Source organism: Herpailurus yagouaroundi, unplaced genomic scaffold (assembly GCF_014898765.1).
Source record: "Herpailurus yagouaroundi ecotype Mexico unplaced genomic scaffold, PumYag 28, whole genome shotgun sequence".
Lineage (NCBI taxonomy): Eukaryota > Metazoa > Chordata > Mammalia > Carnivora > Felidae > Herpailurus > Herpailurus yagouaroundi.
This window is the reverse complement of record NW_024412376.1, coordinates 65,842,198-65,862,240: the sequence shown is the minus strand read 5'-3', so window position 1 is coordinate 65,862,240 and position 20,043 is coordinate 65,842,198. Positions and strand designations below refer to the sequence as shown.

Here is a 20,043-nt window from a genome sequence, read left to right as displayed (position 1 = left end):
CGCGGGGCTCGAACTCACGGACCGCGAGATCGTGACCTGGCTGAAGTCGGACGCTTAACCGACTGCGCCACCCAGGCGCCCCATGGAATTCCTTTTTATGACTAGGCATGAAGTGATAAAACTCTGCTTTTTCAGAAGAATCTGAGTTTTCTCTGAGCAGCACTACTATAAGCAACAAAACAAAACAACAGAAAGTCTGTTTATATTTAAAGACTAGAAGTCTTCCTGTTGAAGGAACTAGGCTCTGAGGGAGATGTGAACAAGATGTAAGCTATGAAACTGGATGTTCTGAGCCACCATCTGTATCCACTCAGTTGTTCTCATTGGAATAAGACACTCCCACTTTTAATTATGAAAATTTTGAAACATGAGGAAAATGGAAAAATCGTATAGTAGGCACTATAGCCCTCACTTAGGTTTTCATGTCACCATATTTGCTTTCTCATTTTTTCCTTTTTAAAACATACAGTTTTTACACTTTTTGCTGGCCCTTTTGAGAATAAGATGCAGAAACCTGTCACACCTTAATAATTTAGCATGAATCTAATAATAGTTGTTACCTGCATAATCATAATGTTAATATACTTTAAATATTTTATTATATAAGAAGCAGTATATAAAAATTAGAAAACACAGAAAATCATGAAGAAAATTCAAACTGCCCATGTGTGCAACACAAAGAAATAACCACAGCTAATAATTTAGTATTTAACTCTAGTACCTTTATATAGAAATGTTTTATCCTTACAAAAATACATCATTTTGGTTTTGTAACTTATATTGCTTATTTTTTTCATGTTAACAAATAATATAATATGTAATTTTTTTTATTCCTTACAGAATATTCCAATTTATAGATGTATCATAATTTATTTAACCAATCTCTTCAATGTTGGATATGAAGGCTCTACTTCCATTTATTTTGCTACTATCAACAGCTCTTTAAGGAACGGGACAATATTCTTTTTTTTAACAAAATTTACTGCCTATAATCTCTTTTTTAGACTTAGAAATCAAGCATACTTTGGGTGTATGCCCAACAAGGAAGATAATAATAATTTAAAAAGCCAAGGACAAGTTTTGATAAAGGTATATTAAATTTTGAAAGGTTATCTTGGAGCCCATTATGGTTTAATTTCAAGAAAGAAATTAATGAAACACTAATAGTTCAGAATTCAAAACACCGCCAAAAATAATTTTTCCAACCAAGTTCTCCATTAAACATTTATTAAAAAGAAAGGCCAGGTTAATCAGAAACAGAGGGACCTAAACACGTTTTTTCCCATTGAAAATGCATTTTTCCAAAGGTAATACATTAAGAAAATCCCATGATTATTTATGCCAGACAACATGATAGTAAATTAGCTCCTTATCAATAGTCAATCAAGATTATGTTTATAAATTATTAAAGCTTCAGCATATTCAATGATTTAGGATCTTGAAAAACTTGACAGGAAAGGAAAAGCTACTGAACATAAAATTCTCATGATATCCTGTAAGAAGGAAACCTAAGAAAAGGAGAAAATTATACGAAATTATATCAATCACTTGCTTTTTCTGTACAATCAGGACATGGTGCTAAGTCTCTGGCATAATTTTAAGTCCACCTGCCTTCAGTGTGATTCTCTGCTCCTGTCTTTTGCTTCTCTCTTCTTTTCTTTTTGCTGTTCTCTGCTTCTGGTTTGTCCCCAAAACTTCACTTTCCCTAGATACTTCTAAGCAAGAAGACCTCCTTTAGGGCACCTATTATTCATAGCCATTATGTATACTGTTTGATATGTTCTTGGTTATGGTTTCATTTAATAGTATTTAAGAGGGTACTCTAGGGGCGCCTGGGTGGCTCAGTCGGTTGAGCATCCAACTTTGGCTCAGGTCATGATCTCACAGCTCGTGAGTTTGAGCCCCGCGTCGGGCTCTGTGCTGACAGCTCAGAGCCTGGAGCCTGCTTCTGCTTCTGTGTCTCCCTCTCTCTCTGCCCCTAACCCACTTGCATTCTGTCTCTGTCTCTGTCAAAAATAAATAAACATTAAAAAAATTAAAAATAAAAAAAAGAGGGTACTCTAAGATAACAAATACTACTTTGATATTCTGTGTTTTAGCTTTAGCCAAATAATTTCCAGAATAAGAAATTATGTTCCACTGCTATTCTTTCCTCCACCTATGTATAATAATTGTACTATTGATTCTTTAGCCTATGTAAACTAACATTTCCTCATCTGCAAGACAGTTACTGAGATAGACCTGCACCAGGTGCTGGGAATACACTGATAAAGTCAAATACTATGGTTCTTGAATAGGAATCTTCAGCAATGTAATCTAGCTAAATAGTTTACCACATACAGTCTAACTACTGAAAACCATTAAGATTCATGTACAAGAGTCTGGCTATCAATATTAAGAGTATTTTTTTTCAAGTCTTTTCAAGTACTTCTCTACTTAAGAGAGAAAATCCAGACAAGGTTCTTTCAAGAATATTTAATTGTTTAAAGATATTTGCAAATGATATATCCAGTAAGGGAATATACAGAACTCATACAACTAAGACCCAAAGAATAAATAATCCACTAAAAAAATGTGCAGAGGACCTGAGTAGACACTTTTCCAAAGAAGACATACAGATGGCCAACAGACACATGACTTCATGCTGAACATCATTAAGCATTAGGGAAATGTAAATCAAAAACACAAAGAGATAACATCTCACATCATTAAGAATGGCTAGTAACAAAAAAACTAGAAATAACAAATAGTGGTGAGAATGTGGACAAAGGGGGGCCCTAGTACACTGTTGGTGAAAATGTAAATTGAGGAAGCCACTCTTGAAAACCGTATGGAGGGTCCTCAAAAAATTAAAAATACAAGTACCATACAATCCAGTAATTCCACTTCTAGGTATTTACCCAAAGAAAATAAAAACACTAACTCAAAAAGATGTATGCCCCTCTACATTTATTGCAGCTTTATTTATAGGAGCCAAGGCATGAAGGCAATATAAGTATCTATTGATAGATAAATGGGATAAAGAAAACATAGTATAAATACATGATGGAATATTACTTAGCCATAAAAAAGAATGACATCTTGCCATTCACAACAACATGGATGGATCTAGAGGGTATTATGCTAAGTGAAGTAAATTAGAAAAAGACAAATACCATATTATTTGACTTATTTGTGGGATCTGAAAAACAAAACAAATGAACAAACAAATAAACAAATACTAACAATAGCAACAAAAAGAGAAACAGGCTTACAAATATAGAGAACAAACTAGTGGTTGCCAGAGGAGAAAGCAGTGGGGGGGTGGGAGGGTGAAATAGGTAAAGAAGATTAAGGGGTACAAACTTTCAGTTATAAAATAAGACATGGGGATGAAAAGTACAGCATAGGGAATATAGTCAATAATATTGTAATAACTTTGTATGGTGACAGATGGTAACTAGACTTATCCTATACTTATGGTGAGCTTTTTGTGATGTGTATAATTATCAAATCACTATGTTATATACATGAAACTAATATTATATGTCAACTATACTTCATTTAAAAATATAAAAAAGAATATTTAGTTGTTTATACAGCCTTCACTAGGGCATAACCCTCCTCCATGGGAGAAATTGCACAAAAAGTCATAAGAAATGAAGACAACTCTTTAGGAAGCAATCCATGACATAATGGATATTATGGTTGCCTCACCTTTTTTCAATAAAATCTTACAGCATTCAAACAATATTCCAAGGACTTTTTGAATTTAAAAAGGCCACATCTGAAGTCAGTTATAGGAAGGAATTTTAAGAGGAGGCCCTGAGCCTTCTATAAAACGTAAAACTGCTATTCCCTATCCCATCCATTAGAATAGAATATAAAGTAAATCACAATTACATCACAACCAAATGTTAGCTAAAGTATTTCTATTTCAGATATTTAACTTAGTTTGGGAAAGTAAACTTATTAAAAAAATTTTTTTTAATGTTTATTTATTTTTGACAGAGAGAGAGACAGATCATGAGTGGGGGGGGGGGGCCGCCAGAGAGAGAGGGAGACACAGAATCCGAAGCAGGCTCCAGGCTCTAAGCTGTCAGCACAGAGCCCAACGCAGGGCTCGAACTCACAGGCTGCAAGATCATGACCTGAGTCGAGTTGGATGCTCAACCAACTGAGCCACCCAGGTGCCCCGGGAAAGTAAACTTATTTAAAATTTTCCGAGAGTAAGGAACTGGATTCTATAAAATTTTAAAGCAGAGAAAACAGCTAAGATGAGTTATTAATCGGGGATATAATATTACAATATTCCTTGTCTTAAAAGAATTGTATTTCTTTAAGCTGTTTTTATTACCAATTATAATCTACATACCTGTGTGGCTACGGATATGAACTCTCAGTGTACCACTGCTGGCAAATTTCTGGCCACAATATGGGCAGATTTTCTCCTTTTCTCCAGTATGGGTCTAAAGCGAAAGGAATAAAAAGAGTTAAGGATAAATATAAAGAATTAGGTAAAAATGATGAAATGCCTCTGACAATGGTAAATCCTTTTTTTCCAGGATTACGTTTCATTAAAATGATTTAATATCACAATGAGATTTTAAACAATTTATCATGGGTGTTCCCACTGCTTCAAAAAAAAAAAAAAAAAAACAAAAACCAAACTTTAGAATCATGCATTAGTGCTAATTTGAAAATAATTCTACAGTTTACTTTTTAAGCCTTCACGGAGCCCCCAAGTAAAAATGATTAAGTTATACAAAACCAGTATATGCTGGTAAAACCACATAATCAAAATGGGGTTACGGCTACCCTTGACTGCTGCCAAGAAATACTTCCTTAGAAGCATTTTTCACATTCTTTGTGTGTATTTAGCTCTTGAGGGCAAAATTAATCTCAATAAAGTAATCTGTTACTTGCATTATGCTTGTCTGACTGGATTCATTTTACTGCAAAGCAAAAAGAAATATAAATCTGGTTTGATCTTTAAATCAGCAGGTGTTAATTGAGCAGTTTGAAAGAACATCCTGGCTCTCAACATACCTTTAATCTTGGCATAAAAACAATCATACAAAGAAAGATGAATATGTATCATCAAAAGTGAATTTTGACAGAATGTTAGAGAGTTCAAAGAAAAGAGTGACCTCTCCAAAAAGAGGAGGCAGATGGAGCTTTTAAAACTTGTCTCACAATCTCATCAGGATACCAGCTATTCTACCAACATCAAAAAGATTGTTCCAATAATTGAGGGGTCAGAGCTATTTTCAAGTCCCATTATTTTTTAAACTTAGGAGAAGGCACAAAGAAGGGAGAAGGAGGAAATTACTTCGGATATCTGCACATTCTCAATGAAACTATTTTTTTTTATTTCAATGATGACCTACAAATCAATAAAAGCAGACAGTGGATGACCTGGGTTACCACCATAAAACAGAGTTTCCAGGACTTGTGTTTGTATTAGTTTTTGTGCAAATTACTGGCACGTATTATTATTATTATTTGAATTGCCATGGGCTAATATAAAAAGAATAGGGAAGGTTTTTGAAAAATGGGGGCATCTTTGGGGTTCCTGAGTAGCTCAGTTGGTTAAATGTCCAACTTAGGCTCAGGTCATGATCTCACAGCTCATGAATTCAAGCCCCATATTGGGCTCTGTGCTGACAGCTCAGAGCCTAGAGCCTGCTTCGGATTCTGTGTTTCTGTCTCTCTCTGTCCCTCCCCTGCTCACACTCTTTCTCTCTCTCTTTCAAAAATAAACAAACATTGAAATTTTTTTTTTAAAAATGGGGGTGTCTGAGTGGCTCAGTCAGTTAAGGTGTCTGACTTCGGCTCAGGTCATGATCTCTCAGTTCACGGGTTCAAGTCCCACAGCAGGCTCTGTGCTGATACCTCAGAGCCTGGAGCCTGCTTCAGATTCTGTGTTTCCCTCTCTCTCCCTCTCTCTCTCTCTCTCTCTCTGTTTCTTCCCCAGTTGTGCTCCATCCCTCTCTCAAAAATAAATAAACATTAAAAATATATTTTTTAATGATGTGTTACCAGAAGGGACACACTGCCTGGGATAGAAAAAGGGGTAGGGCAGTTACCTCATCACCTGATAATCTCAAAAAAGCACCAATGTAGCAACACATTCTCATCTTCCATATTAAATTAATTGTTCACTTTAATATAATTAGTTTTGTAGCCTTATTGATATGTAATTTGAAATTTTTCATATTTGAATTATAATCTATACTTGTATATCAACTATTGTATATGTAATTTTTTAAAGAGCTATAAACTAAATACCTTAGTCAACATCAGTGTCTTTTTAAATATTTTTCCACCGAAAATTATTTATATTATAATCAAGTTTGAGAAATACAGTCTAACCAACTGCCATACTAGCCAATGACACCAGCTACCACAGACATCTCCTTGATTCTGCACTTGGCAGGCACTTAACTTTCCATTTTCACTACAACTTCTTACACAAAACAGTTATACATTCTTCAGAGTAAGAGCTGTTACTCCCATGGTTCACATTATGGCTCATTTTAAAGGAAATGGTATAACATTTTAACATATAGCAGACCTATATTCTTCTCGTTCCCTGACAGAGGAGCAAACTACAACAATTTTTTCTTGATTAGTGTAAGGTTGTTTAGATATTGTATACATCTATTATTACAACATTGGATTATTCCAAGCAGGCAACTACCAATTTATTTATAGTATCTTATAAAACCCACGGAACTTCTCTTGCTGCTACATAAGTATTTCATTGTTCATTTATATAACCTAAGTTACTTGTCAATGGTATAAGTTTCAAACTAAACAACATTAAGTCAATATTAATGAAAAGAATTAAAATGTTCCTTTGGTTTAATTCAAAAATATATCTTATTAGGAACAGAATTTTGTTAAATCGTTTAGTTTTTTTTTAATTTTTTAAACATTTATTTATTATTGAGAAACAGAGAGAGACAAAGCATGAGCATGGGAGGGGAAGAAAGAGGGGGAGACACAGAATCCAAAGCAGGCTCCAGGCTCTGAGCTGTCAGCACAGAGCCTGATGCGGGGCTCGAACCCAAGAACTGTGAGATCATGATCTGAGCCGAAGTTGGATGCTTAACTGACGGAGCCAATCAGGTGCCCAATTTTTTTTTAATATTTATTTTTGAGAGAGAGAGAGAGACAGAGAATGAGTGGGGAAGGGCAAAGAGTGAGGGAGACACAATATCCAAAGCAGGCTCCAGGCTCTGAGCACAATTACTGATGTGGGGCTCAAACTCTCAGACCATGAGATCATGACCTGAGTCGAAGTAAGATGCTTAATCGACTGAGCCACCCACGTGCCAGTGGTTAGCTGGTTTTAAAAGACATTTAAGGTACAATACTAAAATATGTTAAATACAGATAAAAAGGCATGGAAACAGGTCACTATGTGAACAATACTGGATGAATGTACGAGACAAAAATGAACAATGCTCTGCAAAATGTACTGTACGACCATCTGTGATCACAAACTATATCTCTCTTGAAAACTATTTTTTCCCACATTTATTAAAACACAATACAAATTTATTAAATTCATGCACAAAAGTAATTCAAGCAAAGATAGTTAAAAGATTATCTTATTCAGAAATTCAAAAAAGAGGACAATATCATTACTACTGAATATTAAAGAAACAGGAAAAGAAAGTTCCTCAAGTAAGTCCTTTTGAAACAGCTATATTGAGGATAGGTACCAAAATAAAAGTCACACTGAAGCATGAGTCACTTCCTCACATTCACTCAGAGTACACGCTAAATAGCAGAACCTATTACACTTCAGACTCATTTCTAATGTCAACATTAAAAACTGTAACTGTGTTTGGTACACTATGAATATTGCTATTTTTGAAAATATACTTAAAGTATACTTATAAAACAAATAAAAGTAACCTTGTGATTTGCTTAAAGTAATAAGCATCATATAAAAAAGATAACCTCCAAATCACCATAAGAACATCATTTTATTTGAGTTAAGTAAATTCTTATCAAGTCCCTCTTCTGTACCAGGAACTTCCCTAGATCCCAGAGATGCAAGATGAAAAAGAACCATTCCAGTCCTGGAAGAGCTCAGTCTAATAACTTGTAAATAAATATCTGAATTAGCTTTGAAAAATAAAATTATGGCACTACTCATTTAAAAAAAACCCTATGTTCATCCAAAAATGTACAAAAATTGACAAGTTTCCACTCATCGAGTATTTTGTATGACCCATGTATCACCATAGCTCAGGGCAGTGCAGAATCCATACCTAAATCTAGGTTCACCTTCATAGAAATTTATATAACTCTTCTGAAAAAGTAAATAGAACAGACAGTTTCTGAAGAGCTCATATAAATCATGCATCCCTTATGTGTCATTTTGAGTCATATATTGATTAATTAATATTAAATTGATTATCACATGATAATGAGCATACATGCCCATATAGCTTAAATATGTAATCCATTCAACTCAGGGAAGGCTTCTACTTACTTTCTTGTGACTTCTAAGCACTGAGGGTGTAACAAATGCCTTATTACATAGCTCACATCTGTATTTCTTGTGTCTTTCATGGACCACCTGGACATGAACATTTAAAGTATCCTTCCTTTTAAAGGTAGCATCACAGTGATGGCATTTGAAAGTCCTCTCACCTTAGAAACGAAACAGTCAAATAAGAGAAACATCAGATGAGCAGGGTGTTGTTAACTGCCCCTCAGAGGTACCAGATTTAGTGTTGTTTTCTTCAAAAACTTAGCTATATTACTAACAATTTCTCATAACCAGAAAAGGTAGTTTTTTATGAAATATTTTGATTCCATATGTGCTAATTCACTGTGTGACCAGTGGGAAGTCCTTTAACTTTCTTAGGTTCTCAGTCTCTTTAATTGGAAAATGTGGAGACTGAAATAGCGAATTTTCTAAAGGTACCATGAACTTTCTTTAAAGGTAGGTATTTCTAGAGCAGGGGCTCAGGTTTGAGGCAAGTAGGTTCTTGTGGTGACAAAAGGCTTCTGTCAAGCTAAAGAGGTAAGGTGCCTTTGTCCCTCACTCCCACCACAACCCTTGTGGCCTTTTTAGGGGACAGGGCACAGGTCAAACAGGGTCATGGGGAGCAAGCTGGGGCGGGACGCCCCTGAGGGCACACAGAAATGGGTCAGAGCCAGCCCCCTTCTAGGACAGGAGAGGCCTACAACACCCTTTCCTTTCTCAGCACTGTCCCAGGAACCTGGACTACAGTCTCCCTAACACGGGTCCTTGGTCTGCTGTGAAACACCTGGGGAAAGGTTTCAACTCCCAGATTCTCAGACAGTTTGGGGGGCTGCCTCTCAGAGAGCCAGTTGGAATGGAGCAACTCTCCTTTTCTAGAGCCCCTGGGTACCTGTGAGCGTTTTCACCTTCTTCTTATTCTGGAGCCTAGGCCGGCAGGGAAAGCAACTCCAGAAACTACGTTTAGGGGCAAATGGTATTTTTTAAACTTTCATATAATGCTCTCTATCCTTGTGGGTATTCATAACAAACACGTCAAACTCTAGTGGCCTACTTTAAGTACATTTTCAGCGATCTATGTGCACAATTAGAAGACAGTTTTATCTCTCAGAAAGTTGCAAAATTTGAATAGCACATAGTTATACAAATAAGACAGACTAGAAGTTGAATATATTTTCCCTTTGTAGAGAACAACTGTATTAGCACAGAGTCACATATTGTGTTCAACTATGAGACAAAATATACAGGTAACTTACTACATCGAAATAAGAGATTACCTCAATTTGAACTAAACTCTTATATAAAACTTCCCTCCATTATAACTAGCATAAATTTAGAAATGTGAAGATCCTATTATTTCTTCATACCAAATTTAAGGAAGGAGGGACAAAAAGAAGGAAAAGAGAAAAAAAAAGAAAAAGACAAATTATCCTTTTCAAACAGAATTATAGCTCTTTATGTTAAAATCTCTGATAGTCTTGTTAAAATCTAATGCTTGGTACAGTCACATCCAAACCATGCATGAATTGTGTAGATTCTTAAAGCTCTGTTTATGTTACCTTTGTGAATTTTTGTTGCTGGGTGCTATTATTATAACCTAGTTTGTCTTTATATATCTTCTATATTAAATTTATTTAAATACTTCATTTATAACCAGTGAGAGTAAAAGAAAATATCAATTGACATAAGATTATAAATAATAGCAAATCAACTCAGGAATAAAAAGAAATTTAAAAAAAACATACCAAAAAAACCAAAACAAAGCAATCCTCCAAGATTTCTCCTTCAAAGCATATCTATTAAACTATTACATGAAACAAAATATTGATTCCAGAGTGCCTGGGTGGCTCAGTCAGTTAAGCGTCTGACTTGGGCTGAAGTCATGATCTGGTGGTTCGTGAGTTTGAGCCACACATTGGCCTTTGTGCTGACAGCTCAGAGCCTGGCACCTGCTTCAGATTCTGTGTCTTCCTCTCTATCTCTGCCCCTCCTCCTACTTGTGTTCTCTATCTCATCTACTCTCTCAAAAAATAATAAAAAAAATTTTTAATGTAAAATTAAAAAATACATATATTGATTCCTATGCCAAAACCTCATCAAGCTATACCAAGAGAGCTCTTACCTTTATCCTTTCACATTTTAATTCCAGATTTTTTTGTTATAAACTTAACCAGAATTTTAAAAATTCTGATGAGATTTTATCTGATGTTATCAGATTTCTTTGCCTTAAAGAAATAAAGCTATGATTAAAGATAGGATTTAAACCAAGAAGGTAGCTATCAAGCTGTTTTTTGCTTTTCAGTGCATTAGAAAATAGCAATAATTTCCAAAATAATAATTACAAGTTATTCTTTACATTTTGAGCCAGAAGGTTGATATAAGTTTCTTTAAAAAAATTTTTTTTAATGTTTATCTATTTTTGAGAGAGAGAGAGAGAGACAGCACGAGCAGGGGAGAGGCAGAGAGAGAAGGAGACACAGAATCTAAAGCAAGGACCCAGGCTCTGAGCTCTGAGCACAGAGCCCAACATGGGGCTCGAACTCACAAACTGTGAGATCATGACCTGAGCCAAAGTCGGATGCTTAACCAACTGAGCCACCCAGGTGCCCCTGCTGATATAAGTTTCTATGGTGATCTTCATGTTTTGAGTTAAACAGGTTTTAATTTTCATATTGTGCAAGATCACCTTTCATATTTTGTTCCATTTTGCCCACTTCTGGTTTTCTCCATCCTCACTGGTCTTATCTGATATTTAACTTTACCTGCAATAGCCTACATACACAATTACAAAACTGATTTCCCAGTCTTGGTACAGCATCATAAAGCCTTTGATTAATGTGCTGATCAACATTATATTAAATACAGAATGTGCAAGCACAGTCTACACTTGCCACTTCAATCCCATGTCTCAGGTTTATGAGAACCGATCAGCTGAAATCGAAAGTAATAGATGCCTTATATTAAAAACTCCTTGCTGTTATTGAAAATTTTATTTACCCAAGGAAAAATTTCCTGAGCATAAGGATAAATTTGACCACAGAAGTGTTTTTTTTAATGTTTATTTATTTTTGAAAGAGAGAGAGAGAGAGAGAGAGAGAGAGAGAGCGAGCGAGCAGGGGAAGGGCAGAGAGAAAGGGAGACACAAAATTCAAACCAGGCTCCAGGCTCTGAGCTGTCAGCACAGAGCCCAACATGGAGCTCAAACTCACAAGCCGAGAGATCATGACCTGAGCTGAAGTCAGAGGCTTAACTGACTGAACCACCCAGGCGCCCCCCACAGAAGTCTTAATAGTATGAATGAGGTTCCCTTGTTTCAATCCCTACTTTAAATCCATTCACCTCAGGGGCGCCTGGGTGGCTCAGTCAGTGAAACATCTGACTCTTGAATTCGATTCAGGTCATGATCTCATATTGTCTGAGATGAAGCCCCATGTCAGGCTCTGTGCAGGGAGCCTGCTTGGGATTCTCTCTCTCTCTACCCCTCACCCACTCGTATGCAGTCACTCTCTCCATCAAAACAAACAAACAAACAAACAAACAAACAAACAAACAAACATTTAAAAACTAAAACTAAACTAAACTAAACTAAAATAAAATCCATTCACTTCACAATGACTGTTTTTCTTAGTCAAGTGACAGTGAAATGGAATGAAAATATGCTACATGACAAATTTCATTCCTTAAATGCATGGCTGTCCTTAGTAAGAAAATAAAAAGTGGTGTTAACAAATTCTCCAAAACTGTAATGTAAAATGCAGAATGGCACAAGACCACAACACTCTTTTCTGTAGGAAAAGATGTATTTTATCATAATCATTACCGCTCAGTATTTTAAAAAACTTTAATATCTTTGTTATTTTGAATTTTAGATACATCTACTCAATCAGAGAAAATGTCTTCCAAGATACTATCTTATCTCTAATGTTGTCATAACTGATTAATTGTTTTGCTTTCCTCAGACATATTAAAAATTTAATCAGCAGTAGTAACTTTATTTCAGAAGATGTTCTACTGATTAAACAACTCAAAAGCAATAAATACAAATATTACTTATGTCATTTTTCTTTAATTTTAGATACAGTAACATAGCAAATGTCTAGTTACTTCAATATCTGAACACAGAACCCACTTTAAAACTCAACTTAGCAATAACATTTTCTCTGAAATAAAGTGCTGTAATAAAGTGTCCTTCAGCGATGTGAGTATAAAAGGTTTAATATTCTAAAAATAGCTCTGAGTGGAACTGCCTTACCAGTTTGCATGGTATGCATGTGTATAACTTAACCCCAAGGAAAAGCAGTGCTCCTGCTAAAAGAAGTAAGAAATCAGAGGCAGTGTAGAGAGAAGTAGGAAAAGCACGTGACTATTGGAACCCATATGCGACCTCCAGATGCATTTGTCACCATGTTTCTCTGAGTCTCATTTTTCTCTGCTCCCCAACAATCAACAGGTTACGTTAGATTTGTATTTTGGCCCTTTCCAACTTTAAAAGAGTCCGTGAGCTAATAAAATCATGCCAGACATTCGCATGTTTTAAAGGGTCAGACACGTTTCCTTAATCATTATATTTGAAAGGGAACAAGAATGTCTATTTCAGAACAAATTTCAAAGATACCTTGCCGAACATAAGAAACGATTTTATATACAAACTTTATACAGTGGTAAGAAATGACACAAATAAAATGTCTCATAAAATGATTTAATGTGGAAAAATAAAGCAAGGATAAAGGAAGGAGAGCTGAAAGGCAGAATTACCAGCCTTTTAAACTACACATGGGTCCACTTCTGTGATGCCTACATTCTCAAAAGTTGTAAGGGCAAAGTTTGAGAGAATTCATTTTGTCCTCAACTGCTTGTATTTTGACTTACTGTTATGTATGAGAAGGTGTCTCTGCAAAGAAAATGGGGTCCGGAACAAAGCTTTACATTCCTCACACTGGAATGGTCTCTCTTCAGAATGGGTCTGCACATGAAAGAAACTGTGAGTTAGGAGGATCTAGAATCATCTAGTCATGACAATAACTGTGAGCCTATATCCATGGTATGAAAGAGGAAAGGGTAGGTAGACAATATCTTGTTTCTTCTGGTGATGTTCTTTCAACATAAAATTGTAAACACAAATTTGCTACATGCATGGTAAAAAAACAACTGTATTTTTAAATTTTCACATTAATTATCAATTTGATAAATAATAAGGGAAATTGGGGCACCTGGGTGACTCAGTCAGTCAAGGTCTGACTCGGTTTTGGCTCAGATCATGACCCCAGAGTCATGGGATTGAGTCCTCATTTGGCTGTGCTCTGCGCATGGAGCCTGCTTGGGATTCTCTCTCTTTCTCTCTCTCTCTCTCTCTCCCTCCCTCTGTCCCTCTCCCCTTGCTTGCAAGGAAATTTCATCCATCATTTATTTTGTGCCCAGTCTATGCTATGCACTTCATGTTGCTATGGGACAGTCCTACTTTACACACTGGGGATACAGCAGTAAAAACAAAAGATGAAGTCCCTGCTATCATGGAGCTCTTACACTAGCTGGGAGAGGACAATTAACACATGATAAAATATGAAATACATATTATAGAGAGAAAGAAAGAGAGAAAGAAAGAAAGAAAGAGGACAGCAAAAGTTTCAAAGAATGGGGTAGCAATTTTGAACAGTGGTCAAAGAAATTACAGCCAAGAAGGCGACTTGAGAGAAGACTTAATGGAAGTGAGGGAGCAAGAGCAAGCCTCCCTCTGAGTGATCTGGGCAGAAAACACCATGGAGGCCAGTGTGGTTGGAACAGGTGGAAAAGGCATGGAAAGGGAGATGGGGTCAGAAAAAATGGGGAAATAATGGGAAAGAGAAGCAAATCATGTTGGGCCTGGTTGGCCACTGCAGGAGTTTTGTCTTTTACTGAGAGAGAGAAAAAAAATCTCAAATGAGTTTTGAGCAGATGAGTGGCATGATTCACCTGACATTTAATAGGATGCTAAGGTGGCTGTGTTGAGAAGGGGATATATAGGAGGACAAGGAAAAGCAGAGAAACCAGAGAAGAAAGAGCAATCAACCAAGCAAGAAATAATTAAGACCTATGTCATGGTGGTAGCCACCAATGTAAAGAGAAGCAGTAGGCTTCTGGATGTATTATAAAAGTTAACAGGTTTTGTGGAGAGACTTGGATTGGAAGCATGAGACACAGAAAAGAAGAATCAAATGTGCCTCCAAGATTGTGACCAAAGCAATGGTAGGATGAATCAGCCATTTACTAATATGTGAGACGGCAAGCCAAGAAACAAGTTTCGGTTAAAGATAAGAGGTTCAGTTTGGGATAAGTTCAAAGGACTATTAAAAGATGTCTAGTAGATAGTGGAATATTTCAAGTCTGGATTATAGTGTATAAAATTTGGGGATGTCAGGTTATATAGTGTTAATATTTAAAGCCTCATGAATACAATGAGAGAATAAAAATTTAAAAAATCATCTGTAGTATATCAGATTGGCAAAGGTGAAGAAAATGGATATTATTCATTGTTGACTAAAAGGTAAGAACAAGAGCCCTCGTGTCTTGTAACTGGAAATATCAATTTTCTGAGTGGCAATGTGGCGCTATTTACCAAAACGGCAAATGCACGTACTCTGACTAACCAACTGCCTTTCCAGAAATATATGACAAATTTTTACATAAACAAAAACTTTTTAAAAAGCCTCCTAAATGGCCACTGACATTCGGTCAACTAATTCTGTGTGGCTATTATATGTTTATTTTGATATGGAAACCCCCACTAAAATATTTTGATGTCAAAAGCACAATGCAAAACATTATACGTAGAATATCATACATTGCGAATACACGCACATGTAGAATGGGGGTAGAAAATGTCCTACAAAATACTGAGGAGGGTTCTCATAGTAGAGAGTGGTATTTGACAGAGTTTTCGTTGTCTTCTTTATACCTTTCTTTGATATTTTAATTTTCTACAAAGAGTAAATAATATTGTTACAAAAAGAAACTCCTTTGTTTTTAGAGCATACATATTGGAACAAAGGGTTGCTTTACTCTTCCAAAAATATGGCATTCCACCCTAAGCAATTCTCTCTCTTTTTCTAAATCTAGGACAAAACAACATGTGTGTGGACAGGATTTAGTGACTTGATTATGAAATAATAGGACAGCATAATGCCTTATACCTGTATTAACCAAACCAAAGGCACAACATCTAAATATGGCCTGAAGTCAAGAGCTATTTTAAGCAGTAAGCTGTTAGTGCATAGCCAGGTGAACAAATATTTCTGTCAAAAAGATATCGATACCACCAGCTGAGTTGTTACGGCATGACTTGTCAAAGTCTCAGCAGAGAACCCATGCATTCAAACTCATTTAAGTAAGGCGGCAGTGAAATGCTTGCCTGTTGTGAATAGACAACCTCTGTCTCCAAGACATAAAATACTTTACAAGTACTAAATAAAATCAAGCTTCTTAAACGGTGTCTTGTCCTTCAATTTTTCATCTCTAAAGGGTGTCAAACTTTTCACTGACTTATTAATTGTATTATCTTTCAGCTGTAGAATATTCCCCCACTTAAATGCCAAGTCACCGATGACACCAGTATCTGCTGATACAATAAATGAACTAGTCCATGAACTAGTATTACAAAATACACTTTTATGCACCAAGTCTGATTATTGTCACAGATGGAGAAAATACGTTAAGAAAATGCATTGCACTATTTATAGCGCCTAATGTCTCAAAAATGCTTCAGGTTTTTAACATAATTTTTATACAATAATCACCAAATTAGCACATTTCTAGCTACTCAAATGAAAAATTAATTTCATGAGAACAGAATAAAATTTTCATTGGGTCTATTCACAATTAAAAACCGTAACCGACTATCACCAATATATATTGCTTTGTAGTAATGGTATTATTGGAAATGGTATTTCTTCTTTGGGTCATGTGCAAAGCAACAAAATTATCATAAAATTCAGAGGAAATAACTAGAGATAAAATAAATTTGGAGAAAATATTCCTGAGATATATGTGTTGGAACTATTCTTTTTTCTAAAAAAAAGAGTTTTGTTATTGAAGTCTCAAGTCTGCATATCATAAGCATATTACTATCCCACTGGGCCATATAATAAACCTAAAGCTGCATAAAATGTGTGTCATCTGGCTGTTTACAAGGTCTGTGGATTAAATTTTTACTGTCAGCTTTATAACTGGATTCCTTAAAGGGCCTCCTCCTCACAAAAATGAATGGAAACTAGAGAGATATCAAAGAAATTGGCTCAGCACAGGAAAAAGTAGCTCATTTCACACAGATAAGTTAAGATTATAAAGTTGAGGTTATGTTCTTACAGAAGTATAGCCTTTTGTGGCTAAGCCCAACCTTTTCACTGCTTGAACGCCACAATTCCATTAGTACAAAGCCATAACCTCATGGCTACCCCATGGAGCCAACCACCGATGCCTTATGTTTATACCCTGATCAGGGCAAAGGGAATTTGTTCAAAGAGGGAATAATCATAGACTTGCAGAAGTCCTCCCTGGAGGGCAGCAATTCAGACTCACTCTCAGGGAGTTCTCCCCCCTACAGTACTGCTAAAACATGGTATCTCATATTTCTATCCAAGGATGCTTCTAACAAATACTGCTTCAAACATATGACCCTTCAGGCTAGCTGATGTGACCATTAATTTAAAAGTTCTGCCTTGGGGCGCCTGGGTGGCGCAGTCGGTTAAGCGTCCGACTTCAGCCAGGTCACGATCTCGCGGTCCGTGAGTTCGAGCCCCGCGTCAGGCTCTGGGCTGATGGCTCAGAGCCTGGAGCCTGTTTCCGATTCTGTGTCTCCCTCTCTCTCTGACCCTCCCCCGTTCATGCTCTGTCTCTCTCTGTCCCAAAAATAAATAAACGTTGAAAAAAAAATTTTTAAGTTCTGCCTCTACAATGTCCACCATTTATTACATCTAGCCTATAGCCATACACAACAAATTTACTCTCCCTTCCACAACAAAGCCCTTTGAATATATGGAAACAGCAACCATGTCCCCTCACAAACTGTCAAGATAACAGGCACTTGTAGTTTCACTCATGAAAATATGGCTTTCAGACACATCACAAGAATTGTAAAGCAGAATTTTCTGAATAAAAATAGGCATCCTAATTTTTGTAACTCGTATGGAACAACTCATAGCAACTATACCAGCTTCTCTACTGAATAACTTGTTTGCTGTGCAAGATGGCTAAATAAATTGGTAATTCTGCATTGAACTTTATGGGCCATCTAAAAATAAACAAGTGCAGATACCTAAACTACAAATGGACAAATAAACAATAATGGACCAATTCTAATCCTACAAAAAATTACGCTCTCTAAAAATTAATACCAGTTGTTGAATAAGAAATAGTTTTCTTAAAATATAAGTCCCTAGAAATTAACAGATTATAGGATAATAACGATAATAGGATAAAAACTAATAGGTAATAAGAAAATAATGGGATTCAAAATATTTGGCTAGACAAGATAGATAGATAGATAGATAGATACACAGACAGAAAAATGTTTGCGTGTGTGTGTGTGTGTGTGTGTGTGTGTGTGCGTGCTGTGTATGAGTTTAAGCCACCAACCAATTATCTAAGTGTCAACATCACCAGAGGACATATTCTCATGAAACATCATAAAAACTTTATTTTTCAACATAATACAGATGCAAACTAAACTCAAAAGATCAGAGTTTGGGGTCAGTTTCTAATTTTAAATATAAAACATCCAAGATGGGATATTAGGTTCAAAACCTATTTTCTGCTGAAAAGACTACACTTTATCATAGTTTAATTATAATATGTAGTTCTCATTTGCAAATTTTTAGTTTTCATTGATTCAGGTTTACGGAATTTGCTGGTATAATACAAATTGTTCACTTGTTTTGTTTTTCAGATTCTGCATGTAAGTGAAATCATATGGTATTTGTCTTTCTGCCTGACTTCTTTCCCTTAGCATTATACCTTCTAGGTCCATCCATGTTGTTGCAAATGGAAAGATCTTATTCTTTTTTATAGCTCAGTAATATTCCATTGTATGTATATACCTCATCTTCTTTACCTATTCATTTATCAGTGGACACTTGGATTGCTTCCTTACCTTGGGCTATTGTAAATAATCTGTAATAAACAGAAGGACACATACATCTTTTCAAATTAGTGCTTTTGTATTCTTCAGGTAAATAGTAGTAGAATTACTGAATCACATGATATTTCCATTTTTAATTTTTGAAAACCTCCATACTGTTTTCCACAGTGGTTGCACCACTTTACATTCCCACCAACAGTGCACAAGGGTTCCCTTTTCTCCACATCCTCACCAACACTTGTTATTTCTTACCTTTTTTGATATTGCCATTCTGATAGGTATAAAGTGGTATTTCATTGTGGTTTTGATTTGTGGTACAAATTGTTCTATGAGAAGAGTATCTATTTTTCAAAAATATAACTTTCTTTTTTCATTTAGTTTAGCTTCCAAATTTGTATTACCCATCCACTAAGATTATTGACATCATTCAAAATTCATTACCCTCTGCATTGAAGGTTCATATAGGCATACTTCTTGCTCTGTATACTCTGCTCTAAAAGTCACAGAGTTTACTTTTCAAAGTTTTTGTCTTCTTTTGCTGTAACAAGCTATCACCACATCTTCCAGCTATCGTTAACCTGTTTTGTTTTGTTTTTTTGTTTTGTTTTGTTTTGTTTTGTTTTGTTTTGTTGGTAACTCCTCCTTCACTTAATCTTCTAATATGTCCTTTGGGTTGGGAAATAAGTCAATGGAACTTGGTAGGATTTCAGGCAGAGTAAAAGTGAAAATTATAAAGAAAGGATATCCATGCTATGACTAAATAACAGCTTTTAAAACATGAAATTTAGCAGTAGTAGAGAATTAATGTGTAATTATACAGGAAAATGAGCTATGTTTTTGTTTGCTGTTCTTTCTACCAAGGAGGGGAAGAATAAAACATTCTGCTCCAAATCATCCACAAAAACAAATGTATATACGAAGACTTTCTGTGAAGAGGAGCTGTTTTTTAATATATGATATTGATCTCCAAGAAGATGAAAGGGAAGCAGTGTAAAGAAATCTGCTTGGTAACATTCATCTTCCCAAAACACCATGCAAAAGAATTATGTAAAAGAAAAACTAAAATGAGCTTTTGTTCAATAGATATTAAAGCACACTATAAAGTACAATTATTAAAGTACTACGATACTGCAAGACAACAGACATTAAATGGAAAAGAGTGACATGCAAACATAGTTTTACATGAGAGGCATTCAACAGTATGATTGATAGGAGTGATCATAAATCAGGATCTCACTGCATACCTCAAAACAAATTCTTCATTGATTAAAGTACTAACAAGAAGAAGTTAATATAACTTTTACAGGCATTGATAAATGTTTGCACAGTGTTGGAATAACAAAGTTTTCTAAGTAAGTCCTAAAACTCAGAAGCTGTGTATACTCAGAAGCCATAAAACTCATAATCTGTGTCATACTTCAAAACATAAAAAAGCAAAACTTCTTTA

General features: G+C 35.6%; 1 protein-coding gene across 5 annotated transcripts in view; it reads right to left on the bottom strand.

The window, feature by feature from the left end:
• PRDM5 (PR/SET domain 5) overlaps positions 1-20,043 on the bottom strand; it is a 209,377-nt gene that overhangs the window by 67,029 nt on the left and 122,305 nt on the right. For all 5 annotated transcript variants that reach the window (XR_005790181.1, XM_040474755.1, XM_040474762.1 and 2 more), the window contains 3 exons: positions 13,358-13,451; positions 8,492-8,652; positions 4,355-4,448 (listed from right to left, as the gene is read on the bottom strand). Coding sequence is in view for 4 of the 5 variants with exons in the window: in XM_040474755.1 (XP_040330689.1) it covers positions 4,355-4,448; positions 8,492-8,652; positions 13,358-13,451 (349 nt within the window). In the remaining variant the exon portion in view is untranslated. The remainder of the gene's footprint in view (positions 1-4,354; positions 4,449-8,491; positions 8,653-13,357; positions 13,452-20,043) is intronic.